This window comes from Giraffa tippelskirchi, chromosome 4 (genome assembly GCF_054371585.1).
Source record: "Giraffa tippelskirchi isolate mGirTip1 chromosome 4, T2T-mGirTip1v1.2.pri, whole genome shotgun sequence".
Taxonomy (NCBI): Eukaryota; Metazoa; Chordata; class Mammalia; order Artiodactyla; family Giraffidae; genus Giraffa; species Giraffa tippelskirchi.
Genome location: NC_137278.1, coordinates 203,374,490 through 203,400,879, shown reverse-complemented (window position 1 = coordinate 203,400,879; position 26,390 = coordinate 203,374,490). Strand labels below are relative to the sequence as shown.

At 50.7% G+C, this 26,390-nt stretch overlaps 1 protein-coding gene and 1 long non-coding RNA gene across 4 annotated transcripts; one reads left to right on the top strand and one right to left on the bottom strand.

Annotated features, from left to right (window-relative positions):
- Positions 1–95: 95 nt before the first annotated feature.
- LOC145545512 (uncharacterized) lies at positions 96–16,031 on the bottom strand. Its single transcript, XR_014082128.1, has 2 exons — positions 15,848–16,031; positions 96–2,371 (listed from the first exon to the last, which is right to left on the bottom strand). It is a non-coding gene; the product is annotated as an uncharacterized LOC145545512 (long non-coding RNA).
- On the top strand, positions 9,195–26,390 carry CBX7 (chromobox 7). 3 transcript variants are annotated; one of them, XM_081590173.1, is made up of 6 exons: positions 9,195–9,478; positions 11,649–11,692; positions 18,432–18,497; positions 22,507–22,573; positions 25,645–25,717; positions 26,077–26,390. In XM_081590173.1, exons 1-6 carry the CDS (start codon positions 9,410–9,412, stop codon positions 26,232–26,234), a joined length of 477 nt encoding a protein of 158 aa, XP_081446299.1. In that variant the 5' UTR covers positions 9,195–9,409; the 3' UTR covers positions 26,235–26,390. The 3 variants fall into 3 exon arrangements, with proteins under 3 accessions (XP_081446299.1, XP_081446298.1, XP_081446297.1); XM_081590172.1 differs by having other exon boundaries at positions 25,366–25,717; positions 26,080–26,390; XM_081590171.1 differs by having other exon boundaries at positions 25,366–25,717.

Sequence of the window (26,390 nt, the reverse complement as noted above, 5' to 3'; positions counted from 1 at the left end):
GCAAAGATGTCTGCCCTCTATGCTTCTAGTCAGCACTGCATTGGATGTCTTAGCCAGTGCAACAAGGCAGGAAAAAGAAACGCATACAGACTGGATGTGAAGGAAAATTCTTTATTCACAGACAAGCTTACCTACACAGGAAACTGGATGGGATTTACAAAAAAAGCTAATAGAACTAATAAATGAGCTTAGCAATGTTGTATGATACAGGTCAATACAAAATATCAAATTTAGTTGTATATACTAGTCATGAATAATTGGAAACTAAAACTTTAAAACACCACTTAAAACAGCATGAAACACTTAAGGATAACTCTGACAAAGATGTGTAGCAACGGCACCCTTGAAACTACAGAACATTGCTGACAATTTTGACATTTTGGAAAAAAAAATCAATGAAAACTAAATGTTCAATGCTATTGAATGGAGAGGCATAACATTTTCATGGATTGAGAAACTTAATAATAAGATGTCAGTTAGGAGCTTTCCTGGAGGCTCAGCGGTAAAGAATCTGCCTGCCAATGCAGGAGATACAGGCTCGATTCCTGATCCGGGAAGATCCCACATGCCGTGGAGCAACCAAGCTTGTGCACCACGACTATTGAGCCTGTGCTCTAGAGCCCGGGAGCCCATGTGCCGCAGCCACCGAAGCCCACTCGCCCTAAAGCCTGAGCTCTGCAACAAGAGAAGCTACCTCAGTGAGAAGCCCACCTGCCACAAGTAGAGAATAGCCCCCACTCACCACAACTAGAGAAAAGCCCGTGCAGCAACGAAGACCAACTACAGCCAAAAATAAATTAATGAAATTACATATATATAAATGTCAGTCATTTCCAAATCAAATTACAGATTCAAAATAATCTTAATAATTCTATCAGTCTTTTTTGGTAGAAATTGACAAGATGGATAACCATGTGGAAAAAAATGAACCTGATCCTAGACAAAAAGTAACTCAAAATGAATCACATATCTAAAGGTAAAAGCTTTTGTTCTTTGAAAGACACCATTGAGAAAATGAAAAGACAAGCCTGTCTGGGAGGAAATATTTGCAAAACATATATCTCATGAAGGACTTGGGATATTAAAAGAATTCTTATAAACTGAAAATCAGACAAAGAACCTGATTTGCAAAATGGGCAAAATATTTGAAGACACATTTTACCAAAGAGGATGTGAAAGTGAAAGTCGCTCAGTCGTGTCCGACTCTTTGCAAACCCATGGACTATATACAAGCCGTGGAATTCTCCAGGCCAGAATATTGGAGCCTTTCCCTTCTGCAGGGGATCTTCCCAACCCAGGGATCTAAGCCAGGTCTCCCACATTCCAGGGGGATTCTTTACCAGCTGAGCCACAGGGGAAGCCCTAGAATACTGGAGTGGGTAGCCTATCCCTTTTCCAGGGGTTCTTCCCAACCCAGGAACCGAACTGGAGTCTCCTGCATTACAGGCAGATTCTTTACCAACTGAGCTATGCAAATAAACATATGAAAAAATGCTCAATATCAATAGCATTAGAGAAATGCAAATTCTCTATCAGTATACCTGCAATTAATAGCTAAAATGGAAAAGATTGATGATATCAAGTGTTGGCAAGGACATGGAGCAATGGATCTCTGGGTGTTGATGGGAATGTAAAATAGTCCAGCCATTATAGAGAACAATTTGACAGGTTCTTAGAAAGTTGCCATTTACAGTCCAATAATTCCACTCCTAGGTTACCCACGAGACATGAAAATTGCTTTCTAGGCTTGCTGCAACAGGTATTTTCCTGAAATTTCTTTCCACTGGTTGTTGTTCAGTTGCTCAGTCTTTGCAACTCCATGAACTGCAGCACGTCAGGCTTCCTATCCTTCACCATCTCCTGGAGTTCGCTCAAACTCATGTCCATGGAGCAGGTGATGCCATCCAACCATCTCATCCTCTGTCGCCCCCTTCTCCTCCTGCCCTCAATCTTTCCCAGCATCAGGGGATTTTCCAATGAGTTGGCTCTTCACACCAGGTGGTCAAAGTATTGGAGCTTCAGTATCAGTCCCTCCAATGAATATTCAGGGTTGATTTCCTTTAGGATTGACTGGTTTGATCTCTTTGCTGTCCAAAGAAGCTTTCCACTGGACTCCTAGATAAATCTCTTTGCTTCATCTCCTACAGCTTCCTCTCGGTACCCATCCTGTGCAGAGACTGCAGCTACTGACCAAAGCCCACCAGCTTCTCTGCTTCTTTGGCACCTGGTGATGACCCACTTCTTTCCACCTGCATTGGGTCACATGCATAGTTAGTTCTTGCCAATGGAATGTGCTTGGGAGGTTTATTAGACTTCTGTGAAGATAATGTGTCTTATTTACTCTCTCCCCTTGTTATCTGGCTTGATGTTCCTGTGGAGAACACAGATGGAAGAAGTCTGGGTCCTAAACTAATATGTAGAGCAGACTCCCTCAGCCCCTAGCCTCCTCTGGCCCCTCCATGGCCTCAGTAACCCTCACTGGCTCCAAGGTGGCCAAGAAATGAATCCTTGGTGTATTTAACTACTGAGACTCTGTGTGCGTGTCTTGGTCTAATAGCTAGCCTTACTTACCCTGAGTAATACCTTGCCATTCTTGATGAAGTAGATACTCAAATAATTTCCTAATGACGGATGCTCAGGAATTAAATTTTCAGAGTTCTTGTATGTCTGAAAATTGTCTTATTTAGCCCTCACATTGAGGTTGGCTAGTGAAGCTAACCTGTTAGTTCCCTACCTGGTATCCATTTCCCTATTTATTTCTTGCCCCTTTTCTGTGTATGAGGCAGCAATGTAATTTGGCTGAATACCCGTTTTCTCAGAATCTCTGGCAACCGGGAGAAGCTCTGCAACACATTTCTGGCAACTGAACCATAAGCAGTTTCTCTGGGTAAGCTTTGTTTTCCTGCTAAAATCAGGATAAAAGGGAACATAGGCACATGGCACCACCCTCTACCCTCCTTCTCGAAAGGAACATGGGTGTGTTGTCTGGAGCCCAAGCAGTCATCTTATCACCAGATGGCAACAAATATAAGCTAAAAGCCTGTGGAGTCACAGAGATGCTGTCCCTGATGTATCTGATCTACTAAACAAGCAAGCAATGCTTCCTTATCTGGTTAGATGAGAAGAGTAGCCTCTCATTTGTTTATAGCACTGTAAGTCATAATTTCTGTTGAATAGAACATTTTAAACTGGCCCAGAAGGCATATACTTCTAGATTCAAAGTAATTTTCCTTTAGAATTCAAAGACCTTTCTCTGCTGTCTTCTGGCCTCTGTTACTGGCAATGCCAGACTGATTTGTATTCTTTTCTTTGCAATCTTTTTTAAACAGAAAGCGTTTAAATTAATATTCTTTTTATCCTGATGTTCAGACATTGGTTAGTGTGTGTCTACCCTGCTCATCACTTGATAAATCCTTTCAACGTGATGGCCGTGTCTCTACTCACGTCTGGGAAATTCTTTTCTATTTGGTCATTTCCTCCCCTTTGCTTTCCCTGCTTTCTCTTTCTGGAACTCCTGATACAGATGTCAGACCCCATAGATTCCTTTTAGCTTTTGTGTTTTCTTTCATATTCTCCATTTTTGGGGTTCTATATTCTAGAATCCGCTAACTCCTCTGTTCATTTTTTAAATTTCAGCAATTTTTTATGTTCAAGAATTTTTTCTTATTTTCTGAGTGTTACCTTCTCAAAGCAGCTTGTTTCTGCTTTTCACATGTGGGATCTCCTAAAATATCTATGAAGAGGTTTCATCCCAAAGTTATCTTATACCCTGAATTATTTTGAGTCAGTTTTTCTATTATTCTTTATATTGCTCTTTCAGCTGCAATTTTTCCTAAATAATCTAGTACTTTTTAACATAAAGACAAAAATCCTTAACACAGTCTAAAATGCCCTGTAGAGTCTGGTCCCTAGCTATAGTTTCAGAAAGATTTCTTTTAAATTTAATTTTTGGATTGTGACACATCATGCTTACAACAAGAGTGTATAAAACTTATGGACATTCAAAGAATAATAATAAAGTTGACATCCACATAAACAGCTTTCAAATCAGAAAAGGGGACTTCACCAGAACCGTGTGTTCCCTTGCATCCACTTTCACATGTCTCCCCAAAAGAAAACCACTATTCCACTCTCCGCAATCATAATTTTCTTGTTCCCTCATTAGTTTTTCAGAGAAGGCAATGGCACCCTACTCCAGTACTCTTGCCTGGAAAATCCCATGGATGGAGGAGCCTGGTAGGCTGCCGTCTATGGGGTCGCACAGAGTCGGACACGACTAAAGTGACTTAGCAGCAGCAGCAGCAGCATTAGTTTTTACCATCCACACCTGCATCCCTGTACAAAGTAGTATTTAGCTTTGCCTGGTTTTGAACTCTATGTGAGTGGCACCGTATGGTTTATATTCTTACTTCTTTTGCTTAACATTATTTTGAAAGACTCATTCACCCTGATGTGTATCACTGTACGTAGTTTACTCAGTTTCAATGCTGGGTAATAATCCAGTGTGTGAATATTCCAGACTTGCCCAGCCTAGTGGATGTTGGGGCTGTTTCCAGGTTCAAGATTTTGCAAATGTCCTTCCCGCAAACATTTTAAAATGAGTTTTCTGTTGCCCATGTGCAAAAATCATCCTCACATGTGTCCCTGGGAGCCAAACTGCTGGCTCCCAGGCGATGTGCAGGCTTCCATTACTCAGTCGCGCTAAACTGACTTCCAAAGTGGTTGAGTCCACTTCTGTTCTCACCAGAAAGATATGAGAGTTCTTGTCGGGACTTGCCATTATCAGCCTTTACAATCCTTGCTTAGCAAGTCGGAGTGAAGCTATATCTCATTGCAGCTTTGTATTTGCATCACTTGTGAGCGTGAATGCCTTTTCATTTGACTGATCACTTGTGTTTCCTCTTTACAAGTGCCTGTTCCAGACTTTGCCCACCTTCCCCGCTCCTGGATTTCTGTTCTAATTTGTTGTCTATCCTCCTACAGGTTCACAGGAATTCCTTACATATTCTCCTTTGTTCATTTATGGTGTTTTAAATACTGTCTTCTCTTGTCACTCTCTACATACAGTCTTTTGAAAAAGAACGTTCTTGAATGTAGCTGAAGTTATTAACAGTTTCCTATGTGACTTACACTGTTTCTCATGTAAGAAATTAGCCTCTACCTCATGTTAATAAATATATTTTAAAATATTATTTTCTAAAAATTTCAGAGTTTTGCCTTTCACATTGAGGCTTGGAGTTAATTTGGGGGGAGGGGGAGGTCTAATTTCACCCCCCCCATATGGAGAATTGATAATTCCAGTTACCCTTTACTGAAAAGCTCATACCCACTGACCAGCAGTTTCAGCCTCTTGCTCCTTCTCTCTAGATCGATCGATCTGTCTGTGGTTAGTCCTCTGGGCTTTGATTTTGGTTTCACTGTCCTATTTATCTGTTCTTGTGTCAATAGTTCACTGTCTTATTTGCTTTAGCTAATGTCTTGGTATCCGCTAGGGGTGATCTCATTACCACCAGCTTCTCTCTCTTTAGCTCCTTCAAGGGCACCTTGCCCTTTGCACTTCCATACAAATTTTACATTCAGTTAATCCAGTTCCCCCAAAATTCCTGTGGTGAGTTTGATTAGGCTTGCCTTGACTCTTGACTTAGACCGATTTGGGGAGAATCATCATGGTTCCAGGACTAGGTCTTTGAATCCATGAGCATGGTTTAACTCTCCATTTTTAGATAGTCTTTAATGTCTCACAATGAAATTTTATGATTTTATTCCATAAGGACCTAGATGTATAAATCAGTAGATTTATTCCTAGGTCCTTTACATATTTTTATTATACTAAAAGTGATATTTTCTGATTATTTACTGCTGCATAGAGGAATACAAAACACAACAGATTTTTGTATACTGACTTTTTTAATCCAACAATTTTGCTAACTTTTCTTTTCAACTCTAATAGTATTTTGAAGAAACTTTTGGATTTTCTACACAAAACCAGAAAATAGTGACAGTTTTGTTTATTTCTAATCCTTTTCCCTTAGTTTCATTTTATTATCTTACTGTCTAGTCAACACTGTTCAGAAGAAATCTAATGTAAGTCATAAATGCAGACCTCAGGTATATTTTAAAACTAAAATTAATAGCCATGCTAAAAATGTTAAAAAGCAGATGAAATGAATTTTTGTAAAATAGTTCATGTAACCCAATGTATTAAAATATTCAATATGTAATCAATATACAATTATTAATGAGACCATTTTATGGTGGGGGTTTTTTTTGGTACTACTTAAAATTCAACATGTATTTAATTTTACTCTTACACATCAATTCAGACCAGTCACATTTCAAGATCTCAGTAGTCATAGGGGGCTAGTGGCTACCATATTGGATAACACAGGTCTAGAATATTCTGTGCCATGTTTAATGGAAATGGGGATTGCAATCATCCTTGCCTTTTTACTAATCTCAACATTTCACTATTAATTAGAATATTTAATTAGTATATTTGCTGTAGGATTTTTGTAGATAGTTTTACCAGGATAAAGTCACTCCCTTGTATTCCTAATTTGCTACAGGTTTTAAAACATAAACAGATCTTGAACGTTCCTTGTATCTTTTTTAATAACAATATGTCTTTCTTCCTTAACTAATGGTGAATTACGTTAACTGATTTTTTTCTTTTGTTTTGCAGTGTTTATTGCTAATGAGTGGTAGCATTTTCCCCAGGATTTTCAAATTGAGATATGCCTGTCTGCTGTTTCAGCTGTGTCCTACTCTTTGCAACCCTATGGACTGTAGCCCACCAGGCTCCTCTGTTCATGGGAAAATTCAATACAACTAGTGTTTTCATAGAAATAACTTTTGCTTTTGCTGATTACTTTCTGCTCTTAACTTTGCTGCTTTTGTGAATATCTCCTATGTCTTGAGAGTATTCTGCACTTGTAGCTACACTGTTCTGTGAAAGTCCCCTAGTCAAGTTTCTTAAATATTATCTTCACTGAACATATTTCTGCTTGTTCTGTTGATTACAGAAGGATGTATTTTTAAATCTCCCATTGTAATTGTGGGTTTGTCTATTTCTCTGTATAGTTCTCATCTTCGTTTTTTTATATTTTAAGACTATGGTATTTATACATGAATTTGAAATTGTTCTTCCTTTCTGGTCAGTTGGACCATTTTCATTATGAATTGACCTTCTTTATCTCTAGTGATTTTTTTCTGATACTAAAATAACTGCACCAGTCTTTTTTTCCTTAGCCTTTGTATTATAAGAATTTTTTTTTTTTTTTTTACCATGCATTTCCTTTCACCCTTTCAGTGTCCTTCCTTATGTTTTGGAAATGTTTCTTGTGGATGTCTTGTAAATTGCAAGTAGTTGGGTTTTTATCCTGCCTGGTAATCTTCGTATTTTAACTACAACATTTAGTCCACTTGCATTGTTTTATAGTACATTTGAATTTATAACTGTTATTTGTCCCACCTATCTTGTATTTTTCTCTCCATTTTTGCTTGTTTTAGGATTGGTTGGATTGATTTTCTCATTCTGTTTTCCCCCTCTAATAATTTGGCTAAATACTATATACTGCATTCTCTTTACCTTATTAATGACAACTTACAGTCTTAATTTATCAGAGTTTAAGTATATTTGCTATCTATTTTTGTTTTCCTCCGGAGGAATAGAAAGATCTTGGAACACTTTAATCCATTCACCCAAGTTCTATGCCATTGTTGTGTTTTTTAATTCTATTTTTATCCAGAAGACATTGTTATTGTATTATCAGTGCTCTTCATTGTTCTTTATTCTCTGTTGCATCAGACCTTTGTCTGTGATCATCTTCCTCCAGCCTGAAGTCCTTCCGTTGGAATTTCCTTTAGGGAGGGTCTGCTACTGGCAAAGTCTGTAAATGTTATTATTTCCCCTTGTTCTGGAAAGACATTTTCACTGGGTACATAAATCTTGAAATAAAATTTCACTCAGTTTCTAAGATGACGGTTGTTTTCTTTCAGTGCTTTAGATGTATCATTCTATTGCCTTCGGGCTTCCGTTGCTCCTGATAAAAAGTCCGTGCAGATCATTTCTTTTTCTTTTCTCTTTTTCTATCCCGGACGCCAGGCAGAGGCGTCTGGACTTTATTCTGAGGGGCACAGGGAGCTATGGAAGGTCTTAAAGCACTAGGGTGATCCAGTCAGATGTGCATTTTAGAACGCGCACTCTGGCACTGCGGACTCAGGCTCCGAGGGCATGGCAGTGAGAAGGCGGCTGCTGCAGTCCAGAGAAAGGACAAGGGCTGTGGGGGGAGGAGGTCAGAGAGGTAGTACTTGAGGGGTCAATGCAGGCAGGCGGTTGGGAGCCCAAGTGGCATGGATGACTCGGGTTCCTAGTGAGGACGAAAGCTGGCGTCTTAGGACAGACAGAACCGGACTGGAGTGGATGGGGATAATGAATGGATTGGTCTGAGACCTCAGGATCCATTCATTCCACAAAGACCCGAACACCTACTACGTGCAGAGTGTCAAGCGCGTGTGACTGGGGACTTGGGGCTGCGTGGAGTCAAAATCCGTCCCGCTGCGCACCTTAGATTCGCCGCGGCCATGCCTGCCGCCAAGTATTGCCTAGCGGGGGCCCTGGAGGCAGCAGCCGCGTGGGGACTGGGCGTCTCAGCACAACCGCCCGGACGGACAGACGGACGTTAAGGATGGACGCGGAGGCGCCTGCTCAGGACTGGCAAGCCACGCCGCTCCCGAGCCGGGATCCAGAGAGACCGTGGTACTGAGACGCCCTGACAGGTTGGGAAACCTTGGCGGTCCCCGCCCTCCTGACGCCCGAGGGTCCGCGCCGCGACCTCGTCTATTCTTTGTGAGAGGCGAGGCAAATGGCCTCACCGCTCTCCCCCAGGTCCTCATATGCCCAACCGGGGCCAGGCCGTTTCCAGACCCTCAGAGTCACCGGGAGGACTTTAGAAAACACTCCTGAGTGTTAATATCTCTTCCAACACTCTCGCCGAGCGGCGCCCGCGCCAAATAAGTCCCGCGGGCCGCCGGCTTTGGAGAGAGACACGCCGCGCGCGAGGCCCAGAGGCGGCCCTCCAGAGGGGGCGGGGCCAACTGGGGCGGAGCCAGGGGGCGTGGCCAGCTAGACGAGAGCCGAGCCCCCGCTCCGCCCCGCCTCGCCCCGCCCCTGCCCGGCGCGCTCGCCCGCCGGCTCGCTCGCGCCGAGGAAAACGTTGCGCAGGTTCAAAAATGGAACGTCGGCGGCGTGAGGGAGCGCGAGGGGGTGTGCGCGCGTGCGCGTGCGCGTGCGCGCCCGGGCGAGGGTGACGGGGACCCCGCCGGCCCGAGCATCGCGCGCCGCAGCCGCGGCCCCGCAGCTCCGCCCCCGGCCCGGCCCGGCCCCGGGCCCGCTCGCCCGCCGCCCCGCATGGAGCTGTCAGCCATCGGCGAGCAGGTGTTCGCCGTAGAGAGCATCCGGAAGAAGCGCGTGCGGAAGGTGAGGCTGCCCGGGGGGCGGCTCCCAGGACCCCTGTGGGGTCCCCTTCTGTCCCCAATACTGTCCCCTCTACTCTGGAGGCGAGGGAGAAAGTGGGGGCGGGGGGACCCAGGCAGCCCCGCGCTGCCGGGCCCGTATCCCCAGCCCGTGCCTCAGTTTCCCCCGCCACCTTGTAGGGAGAGTAGAATTAAAAGTTGTCGCCCCAGGATGCTGGGGGCAGCTGAGCCAGCCAGAGCTGGAGATTAGGATCGGACTGGAGGGACCCCGAACGCTATCCTTTGTCATCCTCCCCTCATTAAATATGGGGAGACTGAGGCCCAAGTTGAAGAAACGGCTTGCCTCGTGTGTTCGCATCGGAGCTGGGTCTCGAACTCAGGACTCCGTACTCTTGGTGCCAAGTCCTTTGAAGTTGGAGGCGGAGCTTTGGAAAAGCCTCCTCCCGCTTCTTAAGTTTAGCTGCTGGACTTCGACCTTTTCCGATCCCCTCCACACCCCCACCTCCCCGTCTCTCCCCCATTTCCAGTGCACACCCCCTCAGTCTTCCCCTCCCCGACTCCCAGCCCCGCCCGGCGGCTTGGTGAAGCCGCCTACGGCGCTTCGGCATCCTCAAAGCTCCTCCCCCTTTGCCTTCGCCTCCAAAACATACACCCAGCGATTTAAGGAGGCATCTGTTCTGCTGGGTTCGGTCCCCGCGCCTCGGGCCTGGACTTTGGCCGTGCCCATTTCCGGTGCACACGTTTGCAAAGTAGTCTGGCCCCTGGCTGGAAGTTGGGACTGGAAGGCTTTGGGGAAATTTCCTGTCCCAGCACTTAAAACCACTGCCCTTTTATCTCCTCCCCGCCGCCCCTTGGGAGGCTCTAGCGGCAGGGCTGGGAGTTCACCTCCTCCCATTTGATGGAGGCACAAACTGAGGCCCGGGCTGGGGAAGTGACCTGATCAAGGTCACACAGTAAGTTAGAGATAAGTGCAGAGCAGGAGCTCAAGTTGGCTGATTGCCAACTCATCTTTCAGGGGAGAAAACTCAGCCCTGGTATCTTGGGCTATGGGTGATGGGGTCAAGGTAGGCCATGACCTTTTCTTTTCTTGCCCCAGCTCCATTGGGGTTGAGTTTTGTCTTCATGTCGGGCTGCCCCTTCTTCTCCCTTCCCTCAGGGTTTCCTCAATTTGAATTTGTTCCTCAAAACCCAATGCTTTCGATGCAGTGTAGCCTAAGCACGTACATTAATTACCCCTTCCTACATGGGGCAGGAGGAGGTAGTGCCAGAGAGTGAGCAGCATTGTTCCTTTCACATTCATTCAAAATTTTGAGGACCTCTTATATACCAGGCACCAGTCTAAGTGCTAGGGGAGGGAGCTCCAGCCTTTGTGGAGCTGGCACTCTAGTAGAGGAGACAGGCAGCAAAAGAGGAAGTAAACAGATGCTTGCCACTGGGGTTGTGTGTCACACAGAAAGAGAACTGTAAGGTGGGACGGAGGGTGGCCAGGGCAGGCCTCTTTGAGGAGATGACATTATCTTGGTCTTAAAAGTTCTAGTGTGGAGGGGCATCACCTGTCAGATGGGGTTGGACTAGGAACTTTTAAAGGCCCCTGTCACCTGTGCGGAAGGGAGGGACCTGGCTCTTATTTTCTCACTCCTGGAGGGAGGGATGAGCACCCTTTCTCACGGTATGGACTGTCCGCCTTCTCTGGGGTCCTGCCAGGGTCTTTTGACTTGAGAGTAAGTTGAGAGTCTTGCAGTCAACTAGCCTGTCTCCTCTGGGCCAGAGGCACTGTCTCACAGGGATGGGGCTGATGGGGCTAGAGGCCTGGGGGACTCCCCAACGAGGAGTTTTCTAGGACTTGGAGAGTCTTCTAATTTAAAAAAGAAAGAGAATTATGGTCTTTGCACTGGGACACTGGACACTGGATCTTTGGCTATGCACACTCCCCACACGTGACATGGGCTCCAAGCTTGTACCACAAGTGTGTACCCTGAGGTGTGTAGGGCCCAGTGCACTCCTGTGCTCTAGCAGGGAGGACGGTCTGGGATGGACATGGAGCGGTTGATGGGGATCTTGTGTATATGTGTTGGGGGACTTCCGTCTGCAGAAGGGACTGGGCCTTCAGCCCTGCAAGTGGTCCTAGGGGCATCTGTGTATCTCACTGTGTCTCCTTCTCTCTTTCTTCCCAGGGTAAAGTCGAATACTTGGTGAAGTGGAAAGGATGGCCCCCAAAGTAAGACTCCTTTGTGTGTGTGTCTGTCTGCCTACCTGTACATCCTTCCATCTGCCTTTTCCCCTCTCTGCTGCCTCGCTTTTCACTCCAGCTGCTCTAGTAATTGGCCAGCTGACTTTGATTAAATCATCCTCTTCTCTAGGCCTCAGTTTCCCCTCTGCCAGCTGAGGGATTTGGAGCATATGAGGGTCAAGGTGGGTGCCAGCTTCTCTTTAGAGTTGTGCTCCATCTTCTGGTTGGAGCCTCTGCTCCCCTGCTTCTGGCCTCTCCTGGCATTTAGCGGGTGAAGACCCAGCATCTTGGCTTCAGAAATGGCCACCTGCAAAGTGGAGGGGCCCTCAAGCTGCAGCATGTACCAGTGCCAGGTGGGAGTTTGTGGCATTGAGCAAGACAAGTTTAGCCAGTGGGGCATGAGTCCTCAGTGCCACAGAGCTGGGGACAGAGTCACCTTTGGATAGCACTCTCCAGTCTACAGAGCAGGTTCCCCTACAGACATGTGAGACAGCTGTGGTCCTCATCTCTAAAGATGAGGAAACAGGTTCAGCGAAGGTAAGCAGCTTGCTTTAGGTCACACAGCACGGGGAGGCAGAGTTGGGGCTTGAACTGAGCCCCTCTTCTGTGCCTCCTCCATCTCCCAGTTGGGAGGCAGGCCACCTTGGGTCTAGGACCTCTCCCGGTTGCCCCACCTCTCCCGCTGAGGCCGAATCAGGAACCTTCTCACCAACCAATCACCTCCCAGCAGGAGCTGTTGGGGGGAGGAGAGGGAATGAGCAGGTCGTGGGGCCTCCCCATTGGTCTGTGGGCACCCCACCTCCTTGCCTCACTTCCTAGAGATGACTCCTGGAATCCCCCCTGGTTCCAGAGCCCCTGCTGTCTGTGCCAGGGACTTTCTGCTGTGTTGCTGTTGGGGGTGACCTGATGTTTGGGTCCTGGGAGTGTCTTGGACACATGGTGATGAGAGACACAGCGGAGGAGAAAACAGCCGTGCTGCCTCAGCTTCCCTCTCTGCAAAATGGGTTCAGTAGTCCAGGCCCAGCTCTCCTCTCATAGGCTTCTTCACTTTGTGGGGTGAAAGATCTGGGGTGTGTCCCAGATGGCCTGCAGCATCCTGATGATTAGGGCTAGTGGCTGGCCAACGAGGTAATCCACTCATCCATTCCTGCTGCCCCTGCTGCCCTTTCCCAAACACCCTGAGACTGAAGGATAATCCCCTCCTCCACTAGGCAGAGGAGAAGTGGGCTTCCAGTCTGGGTGAAGGGGCAGTAAGAGGAGGTGGAAAACTAGAAAAGGAAGGTACTCAGAGTGGGCATACTCCCTGGGTACTCACTTCCCTCTTAGCTTCTGCACCAGAAGACATTGCATTGGACTGTGGACACTAGCCTGTTGGCCTTCAAGGCATTGTTGGCTGTTTTTCCTGCTGTGTAGACTCCCTTCTCTAAACAGATGTATTTGTCTATTTCAAGTTCCTTCGCCCACTTTTATTTATCCTGAATGAGTATGTCTGCCCATCAGAACTTCGGTCAGGGGAAGAACCTGGCATTCCAAGAGTGGTCCCTGCATAGTTCTGCTGGCCTATGCCCATGCCCCTGGGGCCCACTTGTTCCCTAACATGCTGAGACCACCAGATGGGCCCTCACTACCTTTTGTGACCCACCACAGGAGTTCAAGGAGTCCTGTGTGGCCAGAAGACCTGGGGCATCTCCGACTTCCTCACACTTTGGTCCCTGTTCACAGCTCAACAGCTCGGATCCCTTGGACAGGTCCCCAGCAGAGCAGAATCTCTGCTTCCTCATCTCCAACACAGATGTGATGTGAGGATTTAGATGATAGATATGGAGTATCTAGTGCATGCTTAGCCCAGACAAGGCACTTAGTAAATGTTTGCTATTAATAGTAAGTTACACAACTGGGCTCCTAGGTCTCTTACCAGCCAGTAGAGGGGTCTGGGGATTCTACTCCCATCTAAAGTAGCCTTAGCCCTCATTTAGATCAGTCCTCTCATGTTTCAAATGAGGAAACCGAGGCCCCCAGAGAGGAGAGGTCATTACAGTAATATAACTACCAACACAGTGCAGCATGGTACCCACTTTATGCCAGCCACTGCCACCCCATTTCACTTGGGGGACAACAGATTCAGTCACAGGAAGAAGGAGGAGAACCAGGGCTTCTTTATCACCCACTTTAATCTCCTCTCCTCAGGGGGCCTTGCTTAAAGAAGAGGCTGAGAAAGAGGGTGGGGAGTGGAGTAGTTGGACTGGCGGCTGCTCCCTGCAGGCCTGGGAGCCTTCACTAGCTCAGTGCCAGCCTGGGTGGGAGAGGGAGTCAGAATCTCCTGCTCCCAGCACCCTCCCCATCCTGGGCAGGGAGCCTTCTACTAATATAGAAACCGCGATGTAAACCAGCACTCACTCTGCCAGGCCCCTGTTGAGCTTTTGGGTGCTTTGCCTATTTTCTCAATGCAACAGGAGACGAATAACTGCCCTTCCTCCCCAGCAGATGGGGTAGAGGAGCTATCCTGCTTGTTCTGGAAAGAACAGCAAATGGCACAGGGAGGGGCTGGGGGCACAGGGCAGAGGAGCTTAATAATCAGCTACATGCTCTCAGCCCCACAGAGACCCTCAGATACCCTACTTGCATCTCAGCCTGCCGGGGACCCTTGCTGCCCCTCTTTGGGAATACTTTCTTTCCCTCTGTTCTTACCCACTTGTGAACGCTGCCCCATTTGTGGGGAGGACGGCCTCCATGGAGCTTTAGGAATGATATTATCAGTGTATCAGGGTACAGCAATAACCAGGCTGATATCAATAAGCCCCTATTAAGATCAAGCATTGGCCCACTTAAGTAATTTGCCTAATGGCAACCCAGTGGACAAATGAAGAGACAGAAGCCCTCAGCAGAGGAGGCCCTCCCCCAGATCATAAAGGTGGCACGATTTGAACTATGGGCACCTCCATTGCCTCAGCTGTAAAATGGGGCTCCAGCCTCAGGGAGCCCCATGGAAGGCAGCCTGAGACAAGAAAGGGTTCATAGCAGTGCCAGACACAGAGGAGGCGCTTCTTTCTCCTCCAAGGCCCTGCTGAGTAGCGGCAGCAGGGTCCTGGGTTTGGTCTCGCCAAGTGTGTGTTTGCGCTCTCGAGGCTTTTGATATTGACTTAATTACCGCTTATTTGCTTTTATTATGTACCACATTTTATTATGTACCACAAGTGCTGTATGTGGCTTAACACATCTGATTGTCACATCACCCCTAAAAGACATGGACTATTGATAGCTCTGCTTCACAGATGAAGATCTACAGGCCCCAGCAAGTGAGTCACCTGCTCACCGCCGCCCCCGCCAGTCTCTCTGGGAGCCCGGCGCAGTGCTTCTCATTTGGGTGGCTCTAAATCGGAGTGGGGGCGTGCTGGGTGGCCTGGCTCTACAGGGCGCCTAGCCCCTGGCACTGCGGTAGCCTGCGCAGCCGGGCCCAGGCGGGGCGGCCGCGAGCCTGTTTACCCTGGCTCGGGGGCGGGGTGGCGGTCACGTGGCCGTGTTTACCTCGGAGCCGGCGCGCGCAGTCCCCGCCCCCGCCCTGCTCCTCATTGGTCGGCCGGGTAATCTGGCGCCCGCGCGCCCGCGTGCGTGCGTGTGCCCGCGCGGCTGCCCGGCCGCTGGGGGCGGGACCCAAGGCGCAGCGGAGTGGAGCCCTCTGTCGGTTTCCTTGCGTTCCGGCCCAACGGGCGGCGCGGAGACCGAGTCCCAACCGCTGCACACTCCTGTCCTGCCTGAACCCGGGCGGTTCACAAAGCGTGGCCTACGCTCGCCACGGCCTCTGGCTCCCCACACTGCGGAGGGCTGCTGATGACCGCCTCTTTCGGAGGGGCGAGGGTGTCCGAGAGGGTGAGGCGCCCCGTCCAGCGACCCTCTCCCGCCTTTCCCCAGCAGGGCCAGGCCTCCTGCTGCCAACTCTCACCCTTAATATGCACCCGCTGTGTGCCAGGCCTCGGGTCAGACACTGAAGACATGGGCAATCAGACCGTGCCCCTCTCCCAAACACGTCACAGCCCTGTGGGTAGCCAGGTACCTCGCCATGTGAGGACCCAAAGGGAGAGGATGGCCAAGATTCAGCTGAGTTCCAAGATTCAGCTGAGTTCCAACCACAGACGGGCTACTTACTGGTTCAGTGACCTTGGCAAGATGCTTCATCTCTCTGCCTCGGTTTCCTCTGTAGCGTCTGTAACCTACCTCATAAAGGTGTTACAAGGGATGGATGAAAACCTGCGGTTGTCTGCTCTGGCACCTAACCATTACGGTGGTGGCGGTGGTGATGGTGATTCTTAAGATGAGGAAATTGAATTACAGAGAAGGTTAGGGACTTGCCAGAAACCGCACAGCAGCTACATCACCAAAAAGTGGGCAGGGCAGTGAGGAAGTGGGCAGGGCAGAGGGGACTAGAGCACTGGGGAGACTCCACAGCTAGAGGATGGGGGGGGGGCAGGAAGAGGACACAGAGGGACACAAAATTCCCCCTCTCTTCTTACTAGTTACAATTGAGGAAATTCAGCCTTTGTGGGGAGGAAGGGTTGACGTCTCTGCCGGCTGCTGATGGCTTTCAGTTTGGCCTTTACCAAACTATATATATATATAAAAAATCTCAGTTTCACTTTCGCAGTTCTTCAGAATGAGCAGAACTCTGCAGGGACTTCTACGGCCATTCCCAGAGCACATGGGGGCTGGGACCTGGGCTGGGCAAGCTGGGGAGAGGTCACAACCTGCCAGCCAGGACACCAGCTTGATTCATCAATATGTATGGCAGGTGCCAAGGACAGCAATAAGGCCCTGGAGAGCAGCTGAGGGGAGGGTTTATCGTGCTTGGAGAGGATGTCGGGGAAAACGGCAGGGCCCTGACTCTTAAAGGATGAGGAGGTCACTAGGGGAAGAGGCCCCCCAGGAGGAGCGCACAGCAAGTGAAAAGGACAGGAGCTGGGATGGTACTGGGCATGTTGCACTCAGGGCGCAGACCTTCACAGCTGAGTTCATGGGGCCTTACACAGAGTAAGTGTGCAGAAGTGTCAGTGAAAGAAAGGAGGAAAGGTCTGTTCTTGGGCAGCTTGTCATTCAGATAGGCGGGACTACTATTAGGTTTCACAGTAACCAGGACAGTTGAAGGTTTTAGCTTGGCTGGTCAGAAGATGGCAGGGGCAGGGCCCAGCCTCTTTCTGCCTTCTAATACCTCCCTAATACCTACTTACTTCCCTTCTTGTCCAGAAGGCCTAGGGGCAGCCTTGGCCAGAATCACAGCCTGTTGCTTTGGGTTGTTTTTTTTTTAACATGCCCATACACATTTGTATACATATTTGTATACATATATAAATGTTTTCAAGTTACATTTTTTTATGTACTAGCATCTGTTTATGATGAATCATCCTCCCCCCCCCACTTTTGGAAGTTAGATAAAGTTTGCTTTTAAAATTATTCAAATAAAATAGCTAGCTAAGTTAAAGGCAGGTACTAAGTAAATAATCATGCAGATGGAAGGATGGCTGAGCTCTGGAATTACCCAGGTCTGTCCCGGCTGTCTGGAATGCTGTCTGGCCTGGGAGTGGTGGAAGCTCCCTTGTGGAAAGACCTAGGGGTCCGCTGTAGGATCACTGCCCCAGACAGTTCTGAGCATTTACCAGATTTCCTGCTATCTGACAAGGGACCTTCAGAGCTGGCCTTGATGATACAGGTGTGTGCTGAGGAGGGAGGGAGCAGCTGGGCCAGGCAGAGCCCACACTGGGGCTGGGGTGTCAGGGGGGCTACGGACAGCAACAGTAGTAAGCACAGAGCACTTCCTGTGCACCTGCTGCCTTAAACTCCTGAACGCATTTAGTCAGCGCAAGAGACCTTTCAGTTCAGTTCAGCCGCTCAGTTGTGTCCGACTCTTTGTGACCCCATGGACTGCAGCACGCCAGGCCTCCCTGTCCATCACCAACTCCTGGAGTTTACTCAAACTCATGTCCATGGAGTCAGTGATGCCATCCAACCATTTCATCCTCTGTCGTCCCCTTCTTCTCCTGCCTTCAATCTTCCCAGCATCAGGGTCTTTTCAAATGAGTCAGTTCTTCGAATTGGGTGGCCAAAGTGTTGGAGTTTCAGCTTCAGCATCAGTCCTTCCAGTGAATATTCAGGACCAATTTCCTTTAGGATGGACTGGTTGGATCTCCTTGCAGTTGGATCTCCTTGCAAGGGACCCTAAAGAGTCTTCTTCAGCACCGCAGTTAAAAAGCATTTACGGATGGGGAGATCAGCACGGAGACATTGAGCCACTTGTTCACAGTTGTACCGCCAGCCAGGGCAGAGCTGGGGTTTGAACTTGGGCAGGCTGGCTCCAGAGCCCCCGTTCTTTACCACATGCTCTTGCCTCTCATGGGAAGGGAATCCAGGGATGTATGGGGCCTGCTGTCTTTCAGTTCAGTTCAGTTCAGTCGCTCAGTCGTGTCCGACTCTTTGCAACCCTGAGGTGAACATGGGGATCTAGTTGGGAGCTGGATGAAGTCATTCTTAGGGTGACGTGATGAGGATGAGGGGAGTTCTGGTATTGAAACCCCCAGAAGGCCCCCAACCTAGTCTGGTGGGCTAGGGACAATTTATGGGATTAGGTGACAATTACAAGCTGGATCAGGAAGGGGCAAGTCCTGCCCACAGCAGCTGTGGCCTCTGAATGGAAGGTGGGGTTGGAAGTGGGGCAGCTCTGACCGCTTGTTTGTCTCCCCAGGTACAGCACGTGGGAGCCGGAGGAACACATCCTGGACCCCCGCCTGGTCATGGCCTACGAGGAGAAGTAAGGGGCTCAGCCGGCCCCGGGGCTGGGGGGGAAGGCAGGCTTTGAGGTTTCGTGGGGAACTGTCACTGGCTTGACTCCGAACAAGGGTCATGGGCCCAGGGGGACGGGTCTGGCAGGGACAGCTGCAGGCGGGGAAAGGTACTGGGTACCAGGTCCCAGGGCAGCCGAGGGCCCTGTCCGTTTCCTGCTGCTGGGTGATGTCAGCCACTCTGCTAACCACCCCAGGCCTCGGTCTCTTGGCCATTGTCAGCCACCCCCAACCACACCTGCCCCGATTGCCCCAGAAGGTAGGGCTTTCTGTTGCCGTGAAGAAGGTGAAAACGGGCATAGAGACGCCCTGCATGTGAGGGGTGGCAGTGTCAGTTTTGCCCTGTCAAGCCCAGCAATGGACTAGAGAGAGTTTTCCCCTAGAGACCCTCTCACCGAGTCAGATGAAGCTCAAGAAAGGTCGGGGTTGGGGGGAGCTTGACTTTGGAGCCAGGACAGCTGGGTTGCAGTCCCTCCTGCTTGGCCCTCACCTAGCTGGGTGGCCGTGGACAAAGCTGCCGCCAAGTCTCAGTCTCCCGTGTCTGCCAGTGCTCTGCTGCAGTTCTGAGGGTGGGTTAGTTATTGGCAACTCCTCCAATGGACTGTGAGGGCACACCTTTAATGGAGAGCTTTTGCCGAAAATGTCGTTTCTCCTGGTTGGAGGGCTTTTTGAGCATAATCTAGCCATTCCCTTCTGATGAGCCTTAGTGTTACCAGCCTCCCTGCCAGCAGACTGCCCATGCTTTCTGCCTCTCCCCGACCCATTGCCCCTGTAGAGTGCAGGACCATTTTATAAAGTCATTTCTATTTGGTTCCTTTTAGTAACCTCTTGAGACAGGGATGACGGTCTCATTTGACAGATGAGGAGACCGAGGCTCTGAAGAGCTAAGGGACTTGTCCAGGAGCCTCACGGCTGGGAGACAGTCCACAGTCCAACTAGGGCTTATCAGGGTGGGCCTCCTGACTCCCTGTGATGCTGTTCCTCCGTGCCCCCCCCACCCCCTTCTGATCGCTTCTCCCCCAGGAGGTCTCCTGCACTGGTTCAAAGGAAATGTTCCCACTGGTCTTTCCTTTAAAAATCACAGTGTTCCTGTCCCACAGCTTCTTTCTGTTTCCCGAGTGCTGGTGGGACCTTGATCCAAAAGGGTTGTGACACTGGGAGAACCCTGTGGAATGTCCTGGATTGTGGTAAGACCATTGGGCAGGCATCAAGGGCCTGGATCAGCATCCTGGCTCGGCCACTCCCTAGCCGTGAGGTGCTGGGCAGGGCCTTTCCCTCTCTGAGCCTCAGCTTCCCTGTCTGTGAAGTGGGGAGAACAGTGCTGACTTCGTGGGCTCTCGTGGGGAGCAAAAGTGTGTGAAGGCACTTCACGAGCCATTAAGTGTGGACACTCATGTGCGAATGTCTTCCTCATGGTAACTGGGGGTCACCTAGCTTACACTGTCATTTGTTCAGCCAGTCTTTATTGAGGTCCTCCTGTGTGCTGGGCACTGTTCCAGGGACTGGGGCACAGCAAGGCACAAAACCAACAAGTGTCCCTGCCCTCGTGGGGCTCACATTCCAGTGTGGAGGCCCGCAGTGAAAAGTAGGCCAGTGATAGTATAGATGCAGACGTGTGGCTGCTGTTCAGACAGGGGCGCTGCTTTCAGCCCGGTGGTTGGGTGCTGGCGTTTGACCTGAGACCTGAGATGAGGGAGTGAGGGAAAGAGCCCAGTAGGCATGTTACGGAAGACCATCCAGGGAGAGAGCACACTGACGCAGAGACCCTGGGCTGAGGGGCAGCACAGAGGCAAGTGGGGCGCTGAGCGTGGGTGGCTGAGTGGTGTGAGCTGGGCAGGGGTGGGTATCGTGGGGCATGCAGGGGCGGCTGAAGGAGTGGGGCGCAGCTCAGGCAGGGCCCTGTGAGGCTTGGTAGAGAGGGTTTGGATGTTCCTTTGACTCAGAAAAGTCAGTAGTTAAGGGACAAATGAGACCCACTGTCTGGGACCTGCAGACCCACTGTGTGGCTTGACTTCCTCCTCCTCTCTGGGTCTTGGTGAGAAGAAAGTGGAAGGGGGGTGATGACTGTTCTAACACCTGCTTTGTGGTGTTTTTAAGGGACTCAGGAGTCTGGTCAGGGAGTCCCTGCATCCTGGGAGGGGCCTAGGGGACACTGAGGCCTGGCTGGGGCCACAATCCCCACAGCCCTGTTCACTGAAGGGCCGAGGATTCCAGGGCTGACAGAGACTGGTCCCTGGGTAGGTCAGGACTGGACAGAGTGGAAGCCCCCACCCACCTCGCCCTCCTGCTCCCCCCACACCCACAGTTACAGGGCGGAAACTTGGGCACTACACGTGGGAAGCCAGGTCATGTGGCCTAGGCTGCAGGCCTGCCCCCATTGTCCCTGACTGGGCCCCCAGGCTTGACCTCGCCAGGCCTGGCGCCCAGAGCTCAGCACCTTCACCAGTAGCGAAAGCTGTCAGAATTGTGACATCGGTTAAGTGACTTAACCTCTCTGTGCCTCAGCTGTAAAATGAGGATAGAAACTGTGCCTCCCTCATAGGGTGAGGGTTACAGCATTGAGAACAGTGCCTTGTACCGAGTGCCCAGGACATGGCGATAAATACAATAATAAACAACACTTACACAAATATAATAGACATCTTCTTTTCTCTCAAGGCCCTTTCCTTTTTTCTCCCTATTTCCTTCTCCTCTTCCTCTTTTTTCTTTTTCTTCCCTCTCTCTTCCTCTCTATTATCTTAGTCTTTCTACCTCCACGCCGCCCCTCGCCCCCACCGCCCTGCTTTGAGAAATGTCAGGGACCTCTTGCTCCCCCCAGGAGCCCCAGGGCCCAGCTGAGAAAGGAAGCTCCTACTCCAGACCAGGAAACTGAGGCCCAGAGAGGGAGAGTGGCCAGCCAGGGTGTCCCCTGGGTCAGGTAGGGGTGACCTGGGCTCCCAGCACCGGGCTCTGAGGTTAGATTCTCACTCTGCAGGATTGGGGAGGCCTAATTGGTCTGGGTATCGCATGCCCTTGGTGCTTTTCTCAAACACTGGTTCTGGGACCCCAGGGCAGACCTGCTGAAGCCAGCTCCACAGGGTGGGAGGGACAGCTCCACCCCCAGCGCCCCTGGAGTCTGATGCCTGGAAGCTGGTGGCAGCCACTGCCTCGAGGAGGGAAACAGGAGCCATGAACCCACTGGCTTAACTGGGCTCAGACTGAGAGACTGGCCTAAGGCCTCAGAAAGCGTGAGTGGAATGAGGTCAAGCGAAATGACTTTGAATCGTCCCACCACTTCCAGCACATGGTTGGGGTATCTGGCGTTGTTGTGTGTGTCTTTGTAAGCGTCCTCAGGTGGTGCCTTGCGTGTGTGTGATGTGAGGAGGGCATCTGACAGAGTCTGGCATCTGCTGGGGACTAAATGCAAGCTAATTTTTCTCCCCTTCCCTAGCCAGACAATACAGGCAACTGTATCGTCCTCCCCACCAGGTTCATGCAGATGCCGAATTGGCGGGGAGTTCTGGGCAGAGCCTCACATGCAGAAGGACTCGTCCGCCATTCTCCTCAGCTCCCCTGGGCCCATTCAAGGCAAATTTGATTGAGAGGTTTCTAGACAAGTCTCCTAAGAGTGGAAACTGGAAATTGTTCTGAGAGTTGTTCCCAGTGCATGGAGAACAGAGGTCTGGCCTGACCTTGGGGCCATGAAGACCCACATATTTTTGGAGATGCCCCCCGAGTCCCACCTCAGCAGTTGGGACCAGTGGCTGTGCCCTCACCTTTAGTCAGTTGAGAAGAGGGAGCCCTGGGAGTTGAACACTCCACCCCATTATCATGGCCTAAAGAGAGCAGTGGGAGGAGCCCGCCCCCAGGATGGGCGGTAGCCTATGCTGGGTGCCCCCTCCCCCGTAGACAGCAGAGGGCCAAGTGGAGCAGACACCTTACTTACCCTTAAATGTCACCAGTGTTTCCTTTTCTTCTGCCATCTGCTTTGCACCCCAGGGAGGAGAGAGACCGAGCGTCGGGGTATAGGAAGAGAGGTCCGAAACCCAAGCGGCTTCTGCTGCAGGTAACCCCGCCAGCTCTGGTGCCATCCCTTAGGGCCCCTTGCTCCTCCTCGCCCCGCCCCTACCATCTGTGCCTTTGCACCGGCTAGTTCTGCTAAACTACTAACCCTCCTCTGGCTCCATCCAGGGTACTGTGGAGGGCGGGGTGGGTGGGGCACTTAGTGGGTATTCAATGGGAGGAGTTGGGAAAAATCAGAATTTGGGCTGGTGCCCAGGGGAAGACAGCCTGGGTGGGAGATCTGGTGGAGGGAGGGAGGGTGGATGTATGGCTCATGGGATCCTAGAATTTTGAAAGCTTAGAATCTTGTAAATAAGCCTTTTTGATGCTCAGAGTCCCCAAAATACAAAGTTGTAGTATTTGAGAACCTTAGAAACTTGAAAGTTGAGGAAACAAGGGGAGTCTGGAATGTTAGAATCTAAGAAAAGGAGATTCATAGAATTCTGGAACCATAGCCTTCGAATGAACGTCCTAGAAATGTGTCATTTTGCCGCAAGACTCTGGCAGCCTGTATACCCAAGTCTTAAAGGCACTCTGTTACCCTTGGCTGGTTTGCACTGAAAAGAGGATGTAGGCTAAAGTGATGTCGTTCTGTGATTCAAGGCAAGTCTCTGAGCTCGAGTTTTTGCATCTGCAAAATGTGGATGACAAAAATACTTGCTGTCCTTAATTTAATAAGGCCCACCTGGGAGTTTAAAGCCAAAACATAAGGTCCATGTGCAGTGTGAGCCATGTCCAGCCTCCTGTCCACTCTAAATTGTAGATCACATGAGGCTTTTGCCAGATTAGATGGGTCTCCCTTCCTGCAGTGGGTGATCCCTGGGGTTTACTGTTAATTGGGTCCTGAGAAAGAGATAGCATGTCAGACACCTCCATGCTGAGCTCTGTGCTCTGTGCTCTTCACAGATGAACACAGTTTATCTGCACACCAAACCCACAAGGAAGGTGTATCAGTCATCTATTGCTGTGTAACAAACTAACCCTTAACCGAGCAACCTAAGGCAATAAACACTTACAGTCAGGAATCAGGGATTCCTTAGTGATTCTGGCTCAAATTACAGTCATGATGTCAGCTGGAAATCCACTCATCTGAAGGCTTGATTGGGGCTGGAGGGTCTGCTCCTAACTTGGCTACCCATGTGCCTGGTACATCAGTGCTGGATGTTGACAGGAGGCCTGGTTCCTCAGCACTGGGCCTCTCCATAGGGCTGCTGGCTGGCCTCATAGTAGGGCCACTAGCCTCCCCCAGGATGGGTGAACAGAGAGCAAGGAGAAAGCACCGTGTCCTTAGTGACTTAGCCTCGGAAGTCCCACACTCCAGTATTCAGTATAGAGAGGACTCCACACAGGTGTGAATTCCCAGAGGCAGATATTTGGGACCATCTTGGAGGCTGGCTGCTATAGTTGCTTCATTTCATTGATGGAAGAAACTGAGGCTCAGGGAGGCCAGTACCCAGAGTCACACAGCTGGACTAAAACCCAGATCTGACTCCTGGTGCTCCCAGACCCATTAGTAACTGTAATTCTCTCATGGTGAGGTAGAGAAGAACAGAACTGTACAAGAGTTTACTCGGCCTGTGAGCCAGGCGGAAGGAATGGGTTCTGATAAAGCTGCATATGGGATAAGTCCTGCAGTGCTGAGGCATTGCAGTAGCTATACAGTCTCCTCCCAGTCCAGCCCTCTTCCCATCGTCATGACCACCCATGCCCCATGCCACATGATGGGGATTAGCAGGTAGGACTGGAGTATGGAGCTTGCACCTGTGATGACCTCTGTCCCCAGCTTGAGATGTTTGACATGCAGGTCCCATCTGTGGGCTTGACTCTCTCCTGGGAACTCTTGGCTTCTGGTGACAGCAAAGAAGCTCTTGTCCCAGAATGGCCCAGGCCCTCAACATCTTAGCACCAAGGATCTCTCTCTGATTTGTATAAATTTCCCGTAGGAGTGGAGAAATTTCCTCCAGAATTTCCTTCTGGAGAAGGAAATGGCAACCCACTCCAGTACTCGTGCCTGGAGAGTCCCAGGGATGGAGAAGCCTGGTGGGCTGCTGTCTGTGGGGTCGCACAGAGTCGGACATGACTGAAGCGACTTAGCAGCAGCAGCAACAGCCCCTAGGAGTCAGTAAGACAAATGCACAAATTTTAAAACTTCAGCCTTTAAATGATGGAAGCACATGCCCTCCAGCCCCTTTTAACATGAATGAGGCAGGGGTCTGGACCCAGACAGGATCCCCGCCCCCCCTCCCCCATGGCTCAGAGCTGAGGAAGGCCCTGGGGGAATCAAGGGCTGTCTGCGGCCTGACGGCAGCGCACCATCCCTATAGCTCAGTGACATGGTGCACCCCAGTGCTGTGTTAACTTTCTCCCAAGAAACTTCAGAGCTCTGTGCCTCCCACCATCTCCCTGGCAGCTGACTGTTTCAGCTTTGGGGACCTGTTAGAAGCAAAGATTCCTTTCCTATGATGAAGAATAGCTCCTTAATTTATCGGCCGCAGAAATCCAGGTGTGTTTTCTGTCGGTCAGTTTTCCACCTGTACCTCTTGTCTGCTCCTCTCCCGGGGACCAAAGGAACGCGCCTTGCAACACTGGCCCCTGAGATGAGGCTGCGCCTCGGGGGCCAAGATGAAGGCCGAGCTGGGCCTGGCCCTGGGGGCTGTGGTGCCGGGTGGGGTGCGGGCTGGTCTGAGCCCCGAAACTTAGGGAAGGGACCCCGGGCGGGAGGGATGGCGTGAGCCAAGGCGCGGCAGCGGGCGGGAGGGTGGGGCTGACCCGCCGTGCCCTGGCTTGCCCCCGCAGCGGCTGTACAGCATGGACCTGCGGAGCTCCCACAAGGCCAAGGGCAAGGAGAAGCTCTGCTTCTCCCTGTCGCGCCCACTCGGCAGCGGGAGCCCCGAGGGGGTGGTCAAGGCGGGGGCGCCCGAGCTGGCGGACAAGGGCCCCTTGGTGCCCACCCTGCCCTTCCCGCTCCGCAAGCCCCGCAAGGCCCACAAGTACCTGCGGCTCTCACGCAAGAAGTTCCCGCCCCGCGGGCCCAACGTGGAGAGTCACAGCCATCGACGGGAGCTCTTCCTGCAGGAGTCACCGGCCCAGGACGTCCTGCAGGCGGCCAGCGAGTGGGAGCCTGCCGAGCAGCCCCCCGAAGAGGAGGGTAAGGCGGCCCGGCCCCCGGCTCAGACCCAGGGACCCTCAGAGCTGTCAAGGCCCCTCGAGTTGTCAAGGCCTGTGGGGTACCCTGGCACCTAGCCCAGAGCTCTTTCCGTGGTTCCGCTCGGAAGGAGCTTGTGTCCAGCCAGGGAAGATATATGTCGTGACCTCTCCCCATGCGGCCAGCCTCGAACTAGGCTCTGACCTGGCTGGAGACTAAGAGGAAGATCTGGTGTTGGGGGTGGGAGGGGTGGAAGGGGGGGTTCACACGCGGCCACCCACGCCCACCTTCCCCACCTTGTTGCCAACGCTGCCCCCCCCCCCGTCTGTCTGTCTGTGTATCCGTCTGTCCCACGGCTGCAGCAGAGGCAGACCTGGTCGAGGGGCCCCCTTCCTGGACACCCACGCTCCCCTCAAGTGAAGTGACAGTGACCGACATCACCGCCAACTCCATCACCGTCACCTTCCGCGAGGCCCAGGCCGCCGAGGGTTTCTTCCGAGACCGCAGCGGGAAGTTCTGATCTGCCATTTTTAACTCTTAAAACTGTTTTCTTTGGGGCTCGGGGTGGGGACTTCCGGAAATGAGGAGGGGGTTAGGGTGGGATAATTATTTTATTTAAAAACAACAACAACAACAAAAACATTGACCAGGAGAAGGGGTGATGCTCCCAACACTG